The 21599-nt window shown below is 38.4% G+C and overlaps 2 protein-coding genes across 2 annotated transcripts; one reads left to right on the plus strand and one right to left on the minus strand.

Annotated features, from left to right (window-relative positions):
- Positions 1 to 1610: 1610 nt before the first annotated feature.
- On the plus strand, positions 1611 to 3170 carry LOC137948715 (uncharacterized). Its single transcript, XM_068794868.1, has one exon. It carries the CDS (start codon positions 1611 to 1613, stop codon positions 3168 to 3170), a length of 1560 nt encoding a protein of 519 aa, XP_068650969.1.
- A 15971-nt stretch (positions 3171 to 19141) lies between these two features.
- Positions 19142 to 20274, minus strand: LOC137948724 (peroxygenase-like). The gene is made up of 6 exons (XM_068794879.1): positions 20154 to 20274; positions 19929 to 20078; positions 19765 to 19850; positions 19584 to 19678; positions 19383 to 19508; positions 19142 to 19292 (listed from the first exon to the last, which is right to left on the minus strand). The coding sequence occupies exons 1-6, from the start codon at positions 20272 to 20274 to the stop codon at positions 19142 to 19144; spliced, it is 729 nt and encodes a 242-aa protein (XP_068650980.1).
- Between the last annotated feature and the right edge of the window lie 1325 nt (positions 20275 to 21599).

Genomic DNA, 21599 nt, shown 5'->3' on the forward strand with positions numbered 1-21599 from the left:
AAGCTCAAAATTTTTAATTTGTTGCTCACAGTCACCAAATTGAACTGGTTCTAAGAATGGAAACCCATTCCTAAAAAACCAAAATGAAAGAAAAACTCCAAGTCTTTCCCTTTGTGCTAGAAAACAATTGGCTTTTACGTCCTTGTTCCCTCAAATGCATGAGCAAAATCTCGACCTATGACAAAAACAAAAAAATAGAACTTATTATTATCGGATAAAAAATATACTCTTCCACTACTAATTACTTCATGTAATGAAAAATATTAAAATTATCAATATGAGAAAAAGTTAAAAAATCATGTTACTGGTAGCATTCTTTTCATAGGTTTCTTCTCGGCCTACAACCATAAAAAAATTAACATATTCACAAGAAAAATAGCATAATAGATTACCTGAATACATAAGAGATGAAGCATCATTATTTGAGGTGGGAGAAGTATTGGGAATTAGTAACAATGTAGCACTTATATCATCAAACGATTGAAGTGCGAAGAAACTGAGAAGTTGCTAAGTATAGTTTGATAATTTTCAAACAAATAACTGCCGCTAAAGCTTCCTTTTGCTTTTCTTAAACAGAAATATCGGTGGAGTATGATTGAGTGATCTTGCACTCTTGAATTAAACCTCGAAACCGAGCCAAAAATTCATGAAGAATGTCTCTTTGTTTTATATTGAGAATGTGATGCAGGCGAAAATATGTGATGCGGGTACATATTCGGATCCTTGAATTGGATCCGGTGTACATAGTCGGATCCTTAATCGGATCTATTGTATTGAACCCGGGTTAGGGTTTGCTTTATTTTGAGCTGCAGCCCGGGCTTGTCGGGGGCGTTGCATTCGGTTAAAAGACTGTTTAGGTTTTAGAGGAAGGAGTTGAATGATATTTTGAATCCGAGAGAATTTCTCTACGATTTCAGGCAGATTTCGCCTATTCCTCCCATGATTCGCAAGTTGATCTGCCTGCAGGATAATCGCTATCCTGTCCGGCGTCAGTTGGTATCAGAGCTTCAGGCTCGGGACGAAGCTGATCTAGCCAGACGCTGCAGCGAGCAGAAGGGTCGACGAAGACGACGCCGTCGCCGTTGAGCTACCGCTCAACGTTGCTGCCGAAAACACTCAGGATTCGACCGAGCAGAGCTCGGGACTCGACCGAGCAAGTTACAGAAACAGAGCAGAGGCTCTGGCTTTGCCAAAAAAGAGGGATTCGGCAGGGAAAGGGGTCGGCATCGACGTCGTCACCGCCGGAACTGCCGTGCGACGTTGCCGTCGCCGTCGCCGTAGTCGGATCTGCCGTCGACGGAGCTCGACGACAGAAAAGGTTCGGTAATTTCGGAAAATCGAGCACCGAAACAGAGGTTCGTGGTGCCGAGAAAGGGGGTTCCGAGACAGGAGACGCTCGTTGCCGGAACGAGCCAGCGTCGCAGGCGGCGACGAGCTGCCGGAGACGACAGCCGGAGAGGACCGCCGGAGAGGCCTCGATTTCAAAAATAGAGGGGCTCCGAAATCCCGATTTCGGGAGTTTCTTCGCCGTCGAGGTATTTTAATTCCGGGGAAGTTATATTATTATTTTATTATTATTAAAAAAAAAAAGTGGACAAATATTGTCTTCCATGGCTGGTGGTCGTGGTCGTAGCCGTAATGCTCAGGCAGTGATATTGGAAGATTTACAGCGGCAAGTCGCGGAGTTAACCCAGCGTCTAACGACGCAGGATTCCGGGTCTCGTGAGATGGAAGATCACGATTCCGATGCCAGAGTCGAAAACCCAGATCGCACTCATGCTCGATTCGGGGAACACCGTGGGGATCGACCTGTAGACCTCGATTTCTGTGTGACGCTACCCGAGTTTTCGGGTATGTTACAAGCCGACGGATTCATTGACTGGTTGCAGGAGATAGAGCGTATCTTTGAATATAAAGAAGTCCCAGATAACGTCAAGGTGAAATTGGTTGCCATGAAACTCAAGGGCAGAGCATCTGCGTGGTGGGAGCAATTGCGGCCATCACGAGACCGGCAGGGCAAGGCCAAACTCACTGATTGGGAGAAGATGAAGAAGAAGATGAAGGGTCAATTCCTTCCTTTCGGTGACACTCAAACCTTGTTTCAACGACTTCATTTGATGCGGCAAGGCTCGAGATCAGTGGACGATTACACGGAGGAGTTCTATCAGTTGCTTGCCCGGAATGACTTATCTGAGACAGAAGAGCAGCTGGTGGCACGGTATTTGGGGGGGTTACGACAGCCCCTGCAAGATGTCCTTTGTCTTCACTCGTTGTGGACCGTTTCTGAAGCCTTCCAGCGTGCTTTGGTTGTGGAACAACAGCTGCACCGACGGCCCATGATCAGACGCGATCAATGCAGCCCACCAGCTCATCCTACAGACTCAGTTTCTGCCCCACCACCTACACAAGGTACTTCTACTTCACGTATTCGTTGTTTTCGATGTGGTGAACAGGGCCATAAGGCCACTGAGTGTAGGAACCCTACGAGTCAGAAGGGCAAAAATCTTCTGATTGAAGAAGAAGTGGTAGATGAACATGCGGAGTTTGGGGAGCCTGTGTATGACGATGATGACGATGGAGATGTGTTGTATGGTGATGGCCATGTGACTCTGGTTGTTTGTCCGCGTCTGTTGACTCCCAAGGTGGATTTAGGGGATGATTGGTTGCGGACCACTATTTTCCACACGACCTGCACAGTCGCCGATAAAGTGTGCACGATGATCATTGACGGTGGCAGTTGTGAGAATATCGTGTCTGAAGAGGCTGTCCAGAAATTGCAGTTGAAGACGGATCGTCATCCCAAATCATACAAGTTGACATGGCTGACTAAAGGCATTGAGGTACCAGTCGATCAGCGCTGTCTCGTATCTTTTTCCATCGGTATGAAATATTTCGATACTGTTTGGTGTGATGTTGCCTCTATGGAAGCGTGTCATGTGTTGTTAGGCCGCCCTTGGCAGTATGATCGCCGTGTTCTTCATGATGGGCAGAAGAATACCTTTTCCTTTAACAACAACGAGAAGAAGATTGTGTTGGCACCCCATCAGGCACGACCCACTCCTCCTCCGATGGCTGATCGTACTACCCTGGTTTCACTGTCCAGGGTTTGCGTCGAGCATGGCGACGTCGCGGAGGATCCTCCTCCTGGACTGCCGCCTGAGCATGCGTAGCTGGTCATTCCCGCATGTCATTTGCGGCCTTCTGATGTTTTTCTTGTTCCCCCTTTGTTTCCTTCTTTTCTGGGGTCCGCTAACGCTATATGACCTCGAGGGCGAGTTCTTTCCAACCCGCGACGACTGATGCAGGCGAAAATATGTGATGCGGGTACATATTCGGATCCTTGAATCGGATCCGGTCTACATAGTCGGGTCCTTAATTGGATCTATTGTATTGAACCCGGGTTAGGGTTTGCTTTATTTTGAGCTGCAACCCGGGCCTGTCGGGGCGTTGCGTTCGGTTAAAAGACTGTTTAGGTTTTAGAGGAAGGAGTTGAATGATATTTTGAATCCGAGAGAATTTCTCTACGATTTCAGGCAGATTTCGCCTATTCCTCCCGTGATTCGCAAGTTGATCTGCCTGCAGGATAATCGCTATCCTGTCCGGCGTCAGAATGTCTTGCAATACATCAAATAACTTTCGTAGAGTTTTTGTACTAAAATATAACTTAGTATAAGTGTCCCAAATATGTGTGGTTGTTTCTAAGTGGATAACATTATTGGCTAAATGTTCTTCCATACTATTGATAATCCAACTAATTACCAAATTAGCATCCTTAAGCCACTTTAAATAGGATTAACTTTCTTCATCAATCGATAAAGACGGCTTGGTTAAGTGAACGATAAGGTCACAAATAATAAAAAAACATTTTAATTAGACAATGTTGATAAGGTCTCAAATAATATAAAAAAAACTTTTAATTGGACAATGCTCTTAAGGAAATAATAATTATTTTAATTTTATCACTCTTACTATCATCTTAACTCAAACAAATGCTTAGCTTAGCAAAACACAAACAAAGAAAGAATATATCTAGGAATAAAACTAAAAATCCTTCCTGAAGTAAGGCCACTTTGTCAAAAAATAATTAAATCAATAATATGCTATAAAAAATAACCCGAGTGAGGTAACTTTCCCTAAACCCTAAACTCTATAAATTCGAGCTTGAATTCAAACTGAAAATCTTTGAAACAGCCATAATTCAAATTTGAAAAAAATAATTTAATAACTTTATTATCCAACCAACGACTTTCAAATAAATGTAATTTCGAGCTTGAATTCAAACTGAAAATCTTTGAAAACAGCCATAATTCAAATTTGAAAAAAATAATTTAATAACTTTATTATCCAACCAACGACTTTCAAATAAATGTAAATCCTTATCCTGGCACTTTCAATATGCCACTAAATCAGCTCCAAAGAAACAACCTTAAGTGAATCAATTTTAGAGAAGGTATTATTAACTAAATTCCAAATATTCACAAATCAAATACAATTTCTTCATGGAGAATCTGAATACTATAAACCATAAAACTAACTTAATTTAATAAAATATCAAATAAATTATATAAAATAATGAGAGATCCGACTAACTCTAATTTGCTCGACTTCGTAATGTTATGGATAGGGGAATAGATGCTTATACACGATTATTGCCTCTTGGGTGAAAAATATAAGAATGAAGAATAATATTGTCATGATTATTATTGATTAAGTATACACCATTTATAGAGTTACAACAAACAGATGATTAGAAGTTAACAATTTGAGTATATCTCTAATTCAATCAGCACTTGTATTTATCTCAATCTTTATCTCTATCACTATCATTATCTCTATCTCTATCATGCCCCCGCAAGTTGGAGCTCCGAGAGGAGAGTCCAATCTTGATCTTTAGAAACTGGAGGCGGATGAAATTGCATCGTCCGGAATAAGACCAATGATAATGGAGGCAACTGGAGAAGACGGAATCACATCATTTGAAGGAAGAACAGTGGCATTGGAGAGGATAGAATTGCATAGTCCTAAGGAAGAACAGTGGCATTGGAGGCGGTTGGGGCGGATGGAATCGCATCATCTGGTAGAAGAACAACGATTGGGGCAGACAAAATCTCATCGTCCGAAGGAAGGGCAGTGGCTGGGGGAGATGGAATTTCGTCTTCCGGATGGGAAGAAGAGGCTCCGCTACGAGAATTAGGATTTTTTAATAAATAAATAAATAAATTTATTTATCGCCCGTGCAAGTTGGCAAGTGGTATGGGGTGTTGAACAGAGTAACCAAAGCAATAACAAAGATTCAAAGAATTTTTTTATGTATTCTTCTCCGTTTAGGAGGTTATTTATAAGACATTACATGTTAATTTTAGGTCCAATTGATATCCTAAAATCAAGGTACAGAGTCAATCACAGATTGATGGAAACAATCTATTTCCTACAATCATGCTAATGGACTTTTTAGTTTTGATTCTATGGAAGATTTTCTCTTATGAAAGGAAGCTCAGACAGCTCACGCCAACACTCCCCCTCAAGTTGGTGCGTACAAATATCTTATGCCAACTTACCAAGTGAGTTGTATAAGTTCTTGTTGCATACTACGCTTGGTTTGAGATAAAATATGTCAAATATCCTCTCTTCTTGCGCGCTCCATTGGGTGCGATCAGCAGAAGTCTATTTGTGCAATCCGATTCGGATGTTCGGTTCGGTCCGGTAATTCGGTTCGGTCCAATTCGGTAATTCGGTTCGATAAAGTCTGGTATGAGTCAAATTTGGTCTCGTCATCTTCTTCATCGAGAGCACTTTTGAATCGTGCTCTCACGTTGAACCAGAGATTAATTCGAGACAGTCTTCGATGACAAGTGACGACAAAGCATCTTTTGTGACGACAGAGCGTCTTCAGGTTTGTAGTCACAATAGAGCGTTTGGTTGGTGACAATAGAGCGTGTTCGGTTGGTGACAATAGAGCGTGTTCGGTGACGACAGACAACAGAGTGTCTTCGGTTGGTGACGACAGACGACAGAGCATCTTCGCTAATGTGGTGACGACAGAGTGTCTTCGGTAATGTGGTGATGATAGAGCATGTTCGGTTGGTGACAATAGAGCGTCTTCGGTGACGATAAACGACAGAGCGTCTTCGATTGGTGACGACAGAGCATCTTCAGTCATGACGAACGACAAAGCGTCTTCGGTAATGTGGTGACGACAGAGCGTCTTCGGTAATGTGTGATGATAGAGGGTCTTTGGTCACGGTGACGATCCCTGCTTCTGAACAAAGCATAACAACAACGGGAAAGTTTTCGACAGTAGCAGGAACGACACAATTTAGCAGTGTCATCGTCTTCGGCAATGGTGACATCATCTATGCCAAAACATACCTCGGCTTAACGACAATATTCTTCTTCTTCTTTTTCTTCTTTGGCAACGGTGGGTTGTCTTCCCCTTCTGTTGAACAAAGAACGACGAAACCTGGACCTCGCCAGAAGCTTCTCAGCCTCTCTGATTTGCCTTCTGGCCGATCGTGTCTAGCACGCTCAAGTAGGTTCGGCACTGCACCGCGGGCAGGCGTCTGTCAGCTTGCATCCACACATTCTCGAAGTATTTCAGTGTTTCACTCACGACTCAGAGCTTTTGCCACTTCAGCGCCCCAACCGACACAATCTCCTTCGCGGTCTTCTCTTCATCCGCCCCTTTATAGCCATAAAAGACAGTGTCTATCTTCGGGAGGACAAGATCATCTTTATCGGGGAAAAAAATATCATTTTCAGGTTCATGGAAAAATTCCTGCAGCCAGTAGTCGCAGTTCGGTTTTGGTCTGGTTTTGAACCGATTCGGGTCTGGTTCGGTTTCGCTGAGTTGACCTGCCGGTCTGGGTCGATTCTAGTCCGGTTCGGTTTTGGTCCGGTTTGGTTCTAGCCCTGGATCGGTTCTAGTCCAGCTCTGAACTGTTATGCCCCAGATTGGTTCTAGTCCGGTTCTGGATTGTTCTGCCCCGGTTGGGGTCCGAGTCGACAAAATAATTAAATCAGACCTAAGTTAAGCGAAAAAATTGTTTTTCGCGTACCAGGTCGTCTCCGTCTTTGACGACGACAAGCCTTCTGGTTTCAGCGATGGCTGTCCTTCATCTTACTTTGGCGACGGCGGTGGTCAGCAACGGGGCCGGTGGTGTGGTCGATGACGCTATTTCGGCGTTGCCTTCGTCTTCGGCAACGACCTGAATTTTATTCCGCAACATCAGAGGAGACCTGGTTGTCTCCGTCTTTGACGACGACAAGCCTTCTGGTTTCGGCGATGGTCGTCCTGCATCTTACTTCGGCGACGGCGGTGGTCGTCCTTCATCTTACTTCGGCGACGGCGGTGGTCGGCAACGGGGCCGGTGGTGTGGTCGTTGGCGGTGGTCGACGACGCTATTTCGGCGTTGCCTTCGTCTTCGGCTACGACCTGAATTTTTTTCCGCAACAGCAGAGGAGACAGTTGTGCACCTCCTTCCTTGCCTGCTAACGGTGCGATCGTCAACGACAGAAATTCCGTCGGAGTGGGTAGTGACCGAAGACGAGGATACGACGACGATAGAGCATCTTGGGTGATGCAATCATCGGGGGCAACGTTCGGGCTGATGATGCAGTCGTCGGAGTGAGCGGCGTCGTCAGCGTTGTCGGCAACGTTCGGAAGCTGGTTTTAAACCAGCTCTTCGTGCGCTTCAGCTACAAGGCAGAGCTTCTGCTCTGTTCTTCGGCTACAACGGCGACGACAGAAAATTTTCTCCCGCTCTGATACCATGTTGAACGGAATAACCAAACCAATAAAAAATATTCAAAGAATTTTTCCGCTGTGATACATGTTGAACGGAATAACCAAACCAATAACAAATATTCAAAGAATTTTCCAATACAGAATCAATCACAGATTTACAATCACGCTAATAGATTTTTGGGAATTTTACCAAAATACCGATTTAAAATAACTTATTTATAATAATAACGAAGACCACAAAATATTTACAAAACTACCGAACTTTGACCGGTCCACTGTATATGTGGACAGTCAAAGGTGACACGTAAGCTTTGACTGCTTACGCGTCGCCCCGTCATCAGAGTGGCACTGTAGATGAGCACATAGGCTGCCACATCATTATTATTGACACGTCATTAGCCACGTCATGATAAATTTTGAATAAATTTAAAAAAATTAAAAAATCAAATACACTTTTTATTACCTAATATCTGAAATAAAAAATTAATTTTTTAATAAACAATTAAAAAATAACACTTACTTATTTAACACCATTTAATATCAATAAAAATATTTATTAATTAAAAAAATTATTGTTATACTTTTTATTACGTTATATTTTAAAAAATAAAATAAAATAAGTAAAATAATAGATTTAAAATATTTATAAAGAAAAAAAATCTTACTCTTAAGTCTTACCACATATTATTGATATAAAATATTTATATATTAAAAAAATATAGAAAAAGTTATTTTTGAGTTTAAAAATACAATTTATTTGTATACTTTTTATCACCTTATTTAAAAAATAATAATGTTTACAAATTTGAATATTTATAAATAGAAAAAATCTAGCTCTTACCAATTTATTATGAATTTAAAATATTTATAAATTTAAAAAATTTTACTCTTAAGTTTTACCCATATATTATAGATTTAAAATATTTATAAATTAAAAAAATATACAAAAAAATTATTTTAGAGTTTAAAAATACAATTTATTAGTATACTTTTATTACCTTATTTAAAAAATAATAATATTTATAAATTTAAATATTTATAAATAGAAAATAATCTACCTCTTACCCTTTTATTATGGATTTAAAATATTTATAAATTTAAAAAATCTTACTCTTATGTTTTACCCATATATTATCGATTTAAAATATTTATAAACTAAAAAAATATACAAAAAATTATTTTAGAGTTTAAAAATAAATTTATTTGTATACTTTTATTACCTTATTTTTAAAATAATAATATTTATAAATTGAAAAATCTACCTTTTACCCATTTATTATGAATTTAAAATATTTATAAATTTAAAAAATCTTACTCTTAAGTTTTACCCATATATTATCGATTTAAAATATTTATAAACTAAAAAAATATACAAAAAAAATATTTTAGAGTTTAAAAATACAATTTATTTGTATACTTTTATTACCATATTTAAAAATAATAAAATTTATAAATTTAAATATTTATAAATAGAAAAAATCTACCTCTTACCCTTTTATTATGGATTTAAAATATTTATAAATTTAAAAAATCTTACTCTTATGTTTTACCCATATATTATCGATTTAAAATATTTATAAACTAAAAAAATATACAAAAAATTATTTTAGAGTTTAAAAATAAAATTTATTTGTATACTTTTATTACCTTATTTTAAAAATAATAATATTTATAAATTGAAAAATCTACCTTTTACCCATTTATTATGAATTTAAAATATTTATAAATTTAAGAAATCTTACTCTTAAGTTTTACCCATATATTATCGATTTAAAATATTTATAAACTAAAAAAATATACAAAAAAAATATTTTAGAGTTTAAAAATACAATTTATTTGTATACTTTTATTACCATATTTAAAAAATAATAAAATTTATAAATTTAAATATTTATAAATAGAAAAAATCTACCTCTTACCCATTTATTATGGATTTAAAATATTTATAAATTTAAAAAATCTTACTCTTAAGTTTTACCCATATATTATCGATTAAAAATATTTATAAACTAAAAAAATATTTTAAAAAATTATTTTAGAGTTAAAAAATACAATTTATTTGTATAATTTTATCGCCTTATTTAAAAATAATAATATTTAGAAATTTATAATATTTATAAATAGAAAAAATCTAACTCTTACCCATTTACTATGGATTTAAAATATTTTAAAATAAAAAACATTCAAAAAATATATTTTAATGTTTAAAAATGAAATTAATTTGTATACTTTTTATGACCTTATTTACTAAATAATAAATTATTAAAAATACATTAGTTAATTAAAAATCTTACAACACCTTTTATTATTAATTTAAAATATTTATTAACTAAAAAAATATGAATATTTAAAAATATGATAGAAACATTGTAACAAAAAATTTTAAATTGTGGTCAAGGTACAAGAGATTGTTAATGGGAGCATTGGCGTCCCAACATATTTGACATAGTTTCAAAAGACTCAAATTACATTTCCTGAACCAAGTTATAACACACCCAATTTTCTAACAAACTTCATAGAGGACGAACCAAATAGACTCAAGCTGTAAAGCAAACCCAACATAAAATTTATTTAGCAAAATAAAATTATTTATTCAACAAGTTTAAAAGTTATCTCAAGTCTCGACAGCCAAAGATACACCTAGCTCATTCATCATCATAATGCTCCTTTTCCTCATCATCATAGTCATCCTTCAGCCAAGTAGTTTCATCAATAAGAGAAAAATTAAAATCTCCTTGTAACTCTCATCTGATATCATTGCATGACTCCGTGCATAATCTACAAAGCCATTCTGGTCTGTCTCTGAGTCTATCCACCCATTACCAATCTGCACACAGTTTTGATTCTTTTTTTCTTTTGGAAAGTCGTATATTGATAAATAATTTTACATCAAAATATCAAAGAATATTAAAATCTCATTCCACTCTTTTGTCTGATTATAACAAAGGGCCTTGCCTGAAATTTCTTCATTTAGATAAACATATCGGTCTTTGTCGAAACAACTCTTCCTTCTCTGTTATGAAAAAGGAAAAGCACATTGAGGCTTGAAAGTGAGGGACCATGAAACTAGCGCGACTTTCATTACAAAAAAAGTTAAAGAGGGAGAGAGAGTACTCACCTTTTACAGTGTTATCGCAATGAAATTCATCGGCATGTTGAGACTTAATTGTCATTTGAGAAATTCCTTTCATGCCCATCTCCTTGATGGGCATCAAGATCTATTATTAACACCCTGCATAATTCATATACAACAAAAACAATTTGGCGAACAGAGTGAGACATCTGCATACACAGAATCCTCCCCTTTCTGCAGAGAAGTGATGAAACCCTCCACCAGCATTTATGGCTGTCCACGTTCCTATGTGGGCAGCCATAGAAAAATGGATCAGCATTCAACAAGAGCAGGGATGAAATGATTTTACACAACTCAACAACAAACTGAGCATGTTAAATAATATTAAAAGAGTTCTAAGTCATCTGATCAAGCTTCCAAATAGTAATCCTAGTCTCTTATATCTAAAAACCAATTCTAGTAACCTTATCTCAGATCATTCATGGCATATTCACCAAAATTAAAACAAAAGGTACAAAAGCTAGCATTATTCAAAAGTACTTTATAGATCAAGGGAGTAATATTCACAACCATAATATGAGGTAAGAAAGTAGGCGGCCTTTTCTAATTTTGCAATAAGCTTAAAGTGATGCAACTTTGAATTGATTGAACAAATCCATATCAACATATCCAAAAGTAAACATGTGCAATCCTACACCCGGTGGCCCAAAAGGTCAGTACGTATTGTAGTTACCACTAGAAGATCCTCCTCCTCTAAAGCTTCTATTGGTTCCACTATCTTCTTCTTGTCGAAGACACCATATTCCATGAGAAATTGACATATGCGACCCCATTTCGTGAAATCAAATGGATGCCTATGTAAATAATAAAAGCCAAAAGACACAGACAAGGATAAAAGGACAAGTTAGTTCCAACATGGAGAATTAAATAGTTTGGACCTATAATTACAATAGAAACCAAAAGGGTTGATAACATTTCCTGAAACAAGACAAACCTTACAAGCATTAAGACCACATTTCTTTATAAGCATTTCAAGAAGCAGCTTGACCTAATTTGAAAAGACATTGGATGTAGCTGTTTAAAAGTGAATTATCTCAAAAGTTGACAAGTTCTTACCTATTGGACAAGTTCTACAAACAAATCTGGAGGACCCATCCAAGTTTTTGATTGATTATTTCTAGATGGGAAGATCAAATCTTGAACCTACATGAAACGAGGAAAAATAAACCTTAATGCATTCAACTAAGTACTCTATATATTGAAATGAAACAAAAAATACAATGGATACGATATAATTATTACCAGTTTTTACACGAATGGTGAATCATCAGGAAACTCAACCACTGACGTGCCCTCATCTTCAAACGAGGGTTACCAAATGGGCACTAACCACAACTTCCACCCACTAAGAATGGCTACAAAATATAAAATTTTAAAATGACTGATTAATACATATAGAATACCACAATATAAACGACAGTTATCAATAGTAATACTTAAATTTCATGAGTAATGTAAATGTTCACCTTGGATTGCTACTTCCTGAAGTGTTTATGGGGCGAGTGTTAACTGGCGGGTTTCGACATTTTCTAGAGTTATGCCCCGATTGTTTACATGTACCACAAAAATAGGTACCACGTTCTCCTTTATCCATTTCTGTACGTATACGAACTGAACGTGGACGACCTGGTTACTTCCTTGCAATTGGTGGAACAACTCGAACACCCGTATTAGGCCAATAAAGTTTATCTTTATGAGGATAGAATCCAATTGCATATGTTCCTCTATATGTCTCTGTTGTATACCAACGACTACACAATTGATTTAAATCATAATTGATTTTTGCACACACTGCAATGACATGGGTACAAGGAATTTGTTCCATTTGAAAATGGTTGCACGTACATGTCATATTCACCAAATCAACCTGATACAACCTTTCATCAGCCATAGAAATTTCATACATATTATTTGTATACTGATGTACACGACATGCTCTTGCTTTATCCCTCTCATTTTTCAGAGAAACATCAACAGAGGGAGTACAAAATGATGTCATCTTTCTTGCAAATTCATGTCTTTCCACAAAATATTTATTCAATCTATGAAAAGTTGCTGCCACCAATGCTTGAATTGGAAGCCTTCTAACACCTCTTAGAACATTATTAAAGCTCTCTGACATATTGGTGGTCAACACACCAAAGCGAACATTGCCATCGTGTGCCAATGACCAAAACTCAGGTCTCAATGGTCCTTCTATCAATAATTCTTTTGCTCTCTCACTTTTTTGCTCAATCAACTCCATCATACAATCAAATTCAATAATATTTGTCTTCCTTGCTGCAGACCATATGAGAGCATTCAATTTATCATTTTTGAACGTCTTCTTGAAATTGGCAACTAAATGATGCACACAAAAACGTTGAAAACATTCTGAAGGTAAAAAATTTCTCTGGACCGCCCTTAATAAACCCTTTTGACGATCTGAGATCAGAGTAAATGGTTTTTTTCCTTTAATAACAAAACGATCTAGACAAGCTAAAAACCATTCCCAACTTTTTTGATTTTTTGATTCAACAATAGCAAAAGCTAGAGGAAAAAGACCATTGTTCCCATCAAGAGTAGTAGCAATTAACAGACAATGAGGATACTTCCCATATAAATGTGTTCCATCAACACTAATAAGGGGTCTACAGTATTGGAATCCAGCAATGGATGGCCCAAATGCCCAAAAAACACACTTAAACATCCTTTCATGGCCAAATTCTTCACAACACAGTATAAATTCATTAGCTGGATTTGCCTCTTTTATTGCATCTAAAAACCTTGGCAAAAGATTATATGATTCATCCCAATCACCATCAATTGCTTTTATAGCCTTACATTTTGCTCTCCATGCTTTCGCATACCGGACAGAGATATGATACTTATCTTTCATGATCTGCTGTATATCATTATGACTCAAGGTAAAATTCATCCTCACTGTTGGCATAATGACTTTACAAATGAAAGATGATGTACACACTGGATTATCTTCACGAATAATACTATTAACACAAGTGTGATCTCCACCATACTTTCTTATCTTAAATTGACAAATCCTTTGATCACATGATGCAGACATCCATCTTCTCCACATTCAATTTTATAATCACAACTGCTAGACATTAATGTCTTATACTTAACATGTCTTTCAATCGAGTATTTTTTCAAAAAATCTACCATTTGGGACTTATCCTCAAATATTTGACCCACGCTGATATTATTTGATGTTGAGTCTAAAACATTTATTATTCTAGAATCATCTTTGATACATCTAGTATTAACCTCCCAGACATCTTCATATATATCCGGGTACCCAATTGAATCTGTTGTTTCAACTCTATTTCTATGAACCCCGGCTTCGAATATCTCATCCCCATCCCCTTCACTATCTTCTGAACCAATATCATAATCACTAAAACTATCACTATCATCATCATTAACCACCCTGAATAAACACAACAATAAACATAAAAATCTGAGTAGGGATAACATAAATATCACACATTTAACAATGAAAGGGTAAAAAACTTACAAGGGAGATGACGTTCCACACTCAGACAATGATGCAATAGACAAGGGGTTCAAAAACCCCACTTCACGCCATTGTGTATTAAACCTATATAAATAATAGTTTGTACTTAAAAACAAGTCATGTAAACTTAACTATTCATATCATAAATATACGAACATAAATACTTACTCCTGTGTACGTGGTAATTCTTGTTCTTGGGGACAAGATGTTTCACCAATAAAGTTTCGATTCCTCGTACCTTCCCTTCCATGGGCCCTTTGTCTTAGGACCTTTTCTAAGAAAATCTCAACCATAGATCGATTACTTGAAGCCATCTCAAATAATTCAATCAAATCATTATCATTTTCCACCTTTGAGATAACAAAAACCCCATCAGAAAATGAAATTTTGGCCTTAATAGACATTTGATGAGTATCACCATCCCACCCCGTGAATTTGTACATCATTACTAAGAATTCACTAAACTTAGGCGAAACTGCAATCCTTTTCATTTGTGATTCACCTCCATCATAACTATCAAAATATACAGACCTCTCCTTCAATTTTCCATTGTATCGACAGAAGAACCCAACAACTGACGCCATATTATTTATAAAAACCATACATTAGTAAGAGTTTATTTATGTAAAAAATTATCTAAGTTTTAATTTTTATGATTAGTCCTAGCAATGCAAAAACACACCTAAGTCCAAATTCACCGAACACCCTTGGTAGAGCCCCATATGACTTCGTAGTCACTACGAACCGTACCTAGTCAGTGATGGGCGTCGGGCTTCGTTGGCTAATGGATGCCCAAGTAGGCAACTCAGCCTAGTTTGAACTGGACCCAACCTACTCTTAATCAGATTCTCTACCCATCCCTAGGGACACATGGAAACTAAATAAAACATAGACAAAAAAAATACCATGTGGTGGTTATGTATAACACCCGAATCTCCTCACCACATGGCAAAATCATTCCATAACACTTCAAAATTATTCAACAACATTCTACAACATTTAAAAATCAATCGAACTAATTTTATAACAGATGACTAGTCCTAACAATGCAAAAACACACCTAAGTCCAAATTCACCGAACACCCCTGGTAGAGCCCCATATGACTTCGCAGTCACTACGAATCGTACCTCGTCAGTGATGGGGGTCGGGCTTCGTTGGCTAATGGATGCCCATGCAGGCAACTCAGCCTAGTTTGAACTGGACCCAACCTACTCTTAATCAGATTCTCTACCCATCCCTAGGGACACATGGAAACTCAATAAAACATAGACAAAAAAAATACCATGCGGTGGTTATGTATAACACCCGAATCTCCTCACCACATGGCAAAATCATTCCATAACACTTCAAAATTATTCAACAACATTCTACAACATTTAAAAATCAATCGAACTAATTCTATAAAAGATGACTAGTCCTAACAATGCAAAAACACACCTAAGTCCAAATTCATCGAACACCCATGGTAGAGCCCCATATGACTTCGTAGTCACTACGAACCGTACCTCGTCAGTGATGGGGGTCGGGCTTCGTTGGCTAATGGACGCCCATGCAGGCAACTAAGCCTAGTTTGAACTAGACCCAACCTACTCTTAATCAGATTCTCTACCCATCCCTAGGGACACATGGAAACTAAATAAAACATAGACAAAAAAAATATCATGTGGTGGTTATGTATAACACCCGAATCTCCTCACCACATGGCAAAATCATTCCATAACACTTCAAAATTATTCAACAACATTCTACAACATTTAAAAATCAATCAAACTAATTCTATAACAGATGACTAGTCCTAACAATGCAAAAAGACACCTAAGTCCAAATTCACCGAACACCCCTGGTAGAGCCCCATATGACTTCGCAGTCACTACGAACCGTACCTCGTCAGTGATGGGGGTCGGGCTTCGTTGGCTAATGGATGTCCATGCAGGCAACTCAGCCTAGTTTGAACTGGACCCAACTTACTCTTAATCAGATTTTCTACCCATCCCTAGGGACACATGGAAACTCAATAAAACATAGACAAAAAAAATACCATGTGGTGGTTATGTATAACACCCGAATCTCCTCACCACATGGCAAAATTATTCCATAATACTTCAAAATTATTCAACAACATTCTACAACATTTAAAAATCAATCGAACTAATTCTATAACAGATGACTAGTCCTAACAATGCAAAAACACACCTAAGTTCAAATTCACCGAACACCCCTGGTAGAGCCCCATATGACTTCGCAGTCACTACGAACCGTACCTCGTCAGTGATGGGGGTCGGGCTTCGTTGGCTAATGGACGCCCGTGTAGGCAACTCAGCCTAGTTTGAACTGGACCCAACCTACTCTTACTTAGATTCTCTACCCATCCCTAGGAACACATGGAAACTCAATAAAACATAGACAACCCACTTTCCATTACCCAACCTATTATTAATCAGAATTTGTACCCATCCTAGTAACTAGGGCAAACATAATAAAAAAAAAAAAAAAAAAAAAACCCATGTGGTGGATATTTATAACACCCAAAGCTCCTCACCACATGGTATGATCATTCCATGGCACTTCAAATTTATTTAACAACAACTAGCAACTAAAAATCCTGCAAATCTTATCTCAATAGAGTAAAATGCAACTTCATAAATCAGAAAATTAAACAAAATTAACTAAAATTAAACTAGCAACTTCAAAAAATACAAAAAATGATACAGAAAATCTATAAACTAAAATTAAACTTTACAATAATTTTAATTTATCTGCAATTGACAGAAATTTCATTATTATAAAATCAGAAATTAAACAATAAATCACAAAAAAATACTGTAATTAAACACCTAAATTCAAATCAACATTATAATTAAACACAGTAATTAGATTCAATTAAAAAATGCCCCAAAAAATCACCCTGAATCGGCTTCTGAAATTCAAATTGGGGTCTTCGGTTTCGAGAGAAGGGGCGGCGAGAGAGTGAAATAATAGGGTATTAAGAGAGGGGACGCAGAGAGGAAGTTATAGGGTTCGGTTTTGAGAGAGGGGGCGACGAAGAGATGAAATGATAGTTTTCGGTTTTGAGAGAGGGGGCAACGAAGAGATAGAAATGATAGTTTTCGGTTTTGAGAGAGGGGTGGCAAGAGGATGAACAGAGTGGAACGGAGAAGAAGAATGAGAGTCTGGGTTGAGGCGAAAAGAGAGCGGTTGAGAGGGGGGCGTCGTCGAGGCCGAGGCAAAGCAGCAGCAGCAGGGGAGCGGCCAAGGTCGAGCGGCGGCAGCAGGGGAGCGACGAGACGAGAGGCGAGGAGACAGATCGCGGAAGAGTTTAGAATGAAAAATATGTGAGGGCTGACATGGCGCGTGCTTACGTGGCCATTGATGACATGGTAAAAAAAATAATAATAAAAATGACATGGTAAGCTACGTGATAGATGATGTGTCAATAATGATGACGTGCGGACTCTGAATTTTCACTTTGATGATGGGATGATGTGTCAATAATGATGACGTGCGGACTCTGAATTTTCACTTTGATGATGGGATGATGTGTCAATAATGATGACGTGCGGACTCTGAATTTTCACTTTGATGATGGGGTGACATGTAAGCAGTCAAAGCTTACGTGTCACCTTTGACTGTCCACATATACAGTGGACCGGTCAAAGTTCGGTAGTTTTGTAAATATTTTGTGGTCTTCGTTATTATTATAAATAAATTATTTTAAATCAGTATTTTGGTAAAATTCTCTAGATTTTTTAGTTTAGAATTTTCAATTTTGATTACAGCTCACGCCAACATGGGGCGGGCGTCGTGACAGGCGATAGTAACGGGACGACGACGGGAGAGGGTTCGAAGCAACTGCTCTGACTAGGGTACGACGAGGCAAAGGCTAGGCAAAAGAGTCAACGTCGAGGCAAGGGCGAGGCAAAAGAGTCGACGGTAACGGGCGATGGTAGCGGGATAACAACGGGAGGCAAGGGCGAGGCAAAAGAGTCGACGGTAACGGGCGGTGGTAGCGGGATAACAACGGGAGAGGATCAAAGCAGCTGCTTGGCTGGGGTACGACGAAGAGAGGGCAAGGCTGTGGGAGTCAACGGTGACAGGCGGTAAGGGAAGCGATGTGCGGGGAGAGGGATTAGGAGCGGCGGTGTCAGAGTCGAGCGATGGGAGCAGAGCAACAGAAGCGCCAGGGGGAGGGGGAGGGGGAGGTAGGGTTGGCACGACGCCGGGCGGGCGACAGGATGGTGGGGTCGACAGGGAGGTGGGTTTGGCACGACGCTGGGCGGGCGACACGAACGACAGGGACGAAAGTGATTTATCGGCAGGGAATTTTTTTTTTTTAAAATATCTCCGGCAAACTTATAAAAAAAGAGAGAAATTATCATTAATTAAATACACACTATTTATAAATTTACATAAAAAAATTAAAAGTATCTCTCTCTCGTTCAATCACTAGTTGTTTTTTATCACAATCTTTATCTGTATCATTGTTTTTATCGGCCTTCGATTAGGTGTAGCCTGTAAATGAGGAAAATTGGAAAAGCACAAAAAGCTTTTGTCTGTAATTACCACAACTAGCCTAGCCTGCGAATCTTACATGTGAAACGAGTTATAAGCAGAGTACAGAAATCGGCCTTGATCATGTCGTGAACAAGGTGATCGCTTCCAACACTTGTGCTCTCTTCTCACTTGTTCAAACTTTGCTGGGAATATACAGCCTCTAATCAGCTATAGAGCATGTAATCCCACTTTTGATCACCTCATCTTCCCGGCTTCCGATCGTCTCTTGGCGCAGTACTCGAAGAGGCTGCCGTCGAAGGCACGTCGGGCTGCTTCTTTGGACAGGTATCCTTCTTCATCCTTCGCCAGAATGTACAGAACCCCCCACTCTAACTTGCTTGCAGTCCTATACATAATAAACCCATAAACACGAGTTCGTGTACGAATATACGTTAAAACGAAGCTGCAAGGAGGATGTATAGTTTGCACTGGATACCACCCAAAAAAGTCCATCGCGTTTCGGTTCCCTTCCGTCATTTCCCACAACTCCCCCAGAGATAGCTTCTCTGGTTCTGTACGTGCATACTTGCTAAACATGTTCTCAAAGTTCGCCGGAACAAACCTGGTACAATCTAGTGTATTCATTCATCAAGCCACTTTATTGCCACGATCCATTAAACCTAAAATCCTGCCTTACCTTCCCTCGGTGTCATAGGTGCCAGTGTCGCTTCCATGTTTGGATTTGTGTATGTTGTGTATGTATATTGGGAAGAATGGGGAAGGTATCCAGCTCTGCAAATCATCAACAACATTCAGTCGCCTGAATTCATTCCATTTGTTTGCGTATTTGATTCCGACAAGGTTCTGAACTAACTTACAGGTAAAGTGGGATAACTCAAGGCTCCATTGATGATAACGGCCATGATCAGAGAAGCGATGGGGTTGAAACCGATAGCTCGCAACCCTCCACAACAACAAAAAAGAAAAGAAAAAAACCTTAATTATAATTTCAAAACAAGTCATTACTGATTATAAATCTTACCGGCGTAAGTTTCCCAGGGGTAGACAATCCCATTATCGTCCTGGTCGAAGAAAGCTACATGCTGTTGAAGAACGCTAAAGTCGTCGTGCTTGTGACCTTGCGTGCCATTAGGATAATCACTGTCTGCCGCAACCAAAGCTCTGGGTAGATCTGATGGAAAAAAAAACAACACAGTGAAAAAATAACATAATTTTCCGAGGAGCAAACGACGGTGGCGTCACTTACAGGGCTTGGGAATGGAATCATCTAAATCGCTTCGGACCCTTCTTTCAAATGTCACGGGCGCCTGTCTGGCTACAGTTTCCATTGCAGGATCGTTGCCGTGAGCAAGCTTTGAATCTGCCATTTTCCTTTTCATTTCTGCTCCTCAAAACAACTGAGGGACGAAGGCCACCAACCACTTTAAATAGCTCTGGTAGAGAAATGCCAGGGATGGCGTTACAGACTACAGGCATTGCTGCACGGACACTTGTTCTTGAGCATCAACATACGTGTGGCCTTGCATGTTGTCGATATCTGATCGCACCAAAAATTAGGCAGCTGTCCGGTTTTTGGTGTTGCCTGGTTGGTGAAAACGTGAAAGAGAAAAGAAGCTATTTTTCTAGTCAATGGGCTGGGTTTAAGAGAAGTGTAAAAGAAATATTTTTGTTTTTTCAAAATTCTATGAAAGGTTTTTTATGCACAAGAAACCGAAGAAATTATCATTCTAGTTTGATCATCTTATTTGTTTATTATATTGCTTTTGTTTATTATTCACTGTAACTCATGTTAATGAAGCAATAGATTTTGCATTTGGGACGTCCGCGGGGCCAGATTCTGATGAGTTGAGACTGTACTTGCGAGCATCCGACGAGAGATTGCAACTTGAAAGACAAAAGTGACAGGCATATTGAGCGGTGAGGTTAGATTCCGTCACGTCGAAATTGATTCAGGGCAAATTTTTTATAGAGAGTCGCAATTGACTGACAGGAATTATAGGTTTCTAAAATGAGAAAATGAAGAGAAGAACAGCATGAAAGGGTAACCGGAATTGCGGAGAAGAGAAAGATGGGTTATTTGAAGGCTGGCTTCAGTTATTTTAATGTTGACGAGGCGGCTTTTGAAGGAAAAAGTGAGAGAGGTAGAATAGGGAACTGCAAATGGAGAAAATGAAAAAAGAAAAGGAAGCGAAGGAAGACGAATATGGAAAATACGGAGGGAGTTTCTACAGAACCCTTTTCCAAGCAAAGACCCCAATCGGAAAAACACGATCCATAGAAAAGATTAATGATTAAGAGATAGATTTCCTTTACTTTCAACTGTACGAATGTTTCTTTATGTAAAACCACACTGACGAAGATTTACCTCCTCTTCCGACGAGTGGCTGGAAGTGGCAAAAAGTGTCTTCAAAATAGAGATTGTTGTGGGCGGGTACAGGGTTGATTTTGTTTTCTTTTCTCATTTTAGGGTTTCTTTTCCTTTTGCATTTGATTTCTCGTGGTTTCCGGTTCATATGGAGTATTATCAGCCGGCACATCCCTACTGGTAGTGTGATACAAGCTATCTTCCGAGGGTGAAGTAAGCAGACGGTAAGTCTGTACGAAGCAGGGGCATATAATTCTAAGAACAGTGAGTGATCGAAATAAAATAAGGAATCCCTTTAACCGAGTTGGTTGGGTCGTTCTGATATGG

Source organism: Aristolochia californica, unplaced genomic scaffold (genome assembly GCF_029961685.1).
Source record: "Aristolochia californica isolate CCGP_79_NKW_82.1479 unplaced genomic scaffold, dmAriCali1.0.hap1 SCAF_1, whole genome shotgun sequence".
In the NCBI taxonomy this organism is placed as follows: Eukaryota; Viridiplantae; Streptophyta; class Magnoliopsida; order Piperales; family Aristolochiaceae; genus Aristolochia; species Aristolochia californica.

Coding starts and splice junctions, on each gene's coding strand:
- LOC137948715 (XM_068794868.1), top strand. CDS start 1,611: ATGGCTGGTGGTCGTGGTCGTAGCCGTAATGCTCAGGCAGTGATATTG.
- LOC137948724 (XM_068794879.1), bottom strand. CDS start 20,274: ATGGCAGATTCAAAGCTTGCTCACGGCAACGATCCTGCAATGGAAACT. Junction 19,509..19,583: donor ACCTATGACACCGAGGGAAG/GTAAGGCAGGAT, acceptor AGATTGTACCAG/GTTTGTTCCGGCGAACTTTG. Junction 19,293..19,382: donor GCGATGGACTTTTTTGGGTG/GTATCCAGTGCA, acceptor TATTATGTATAG/GACTGCAAGCAAGTTAGAGT.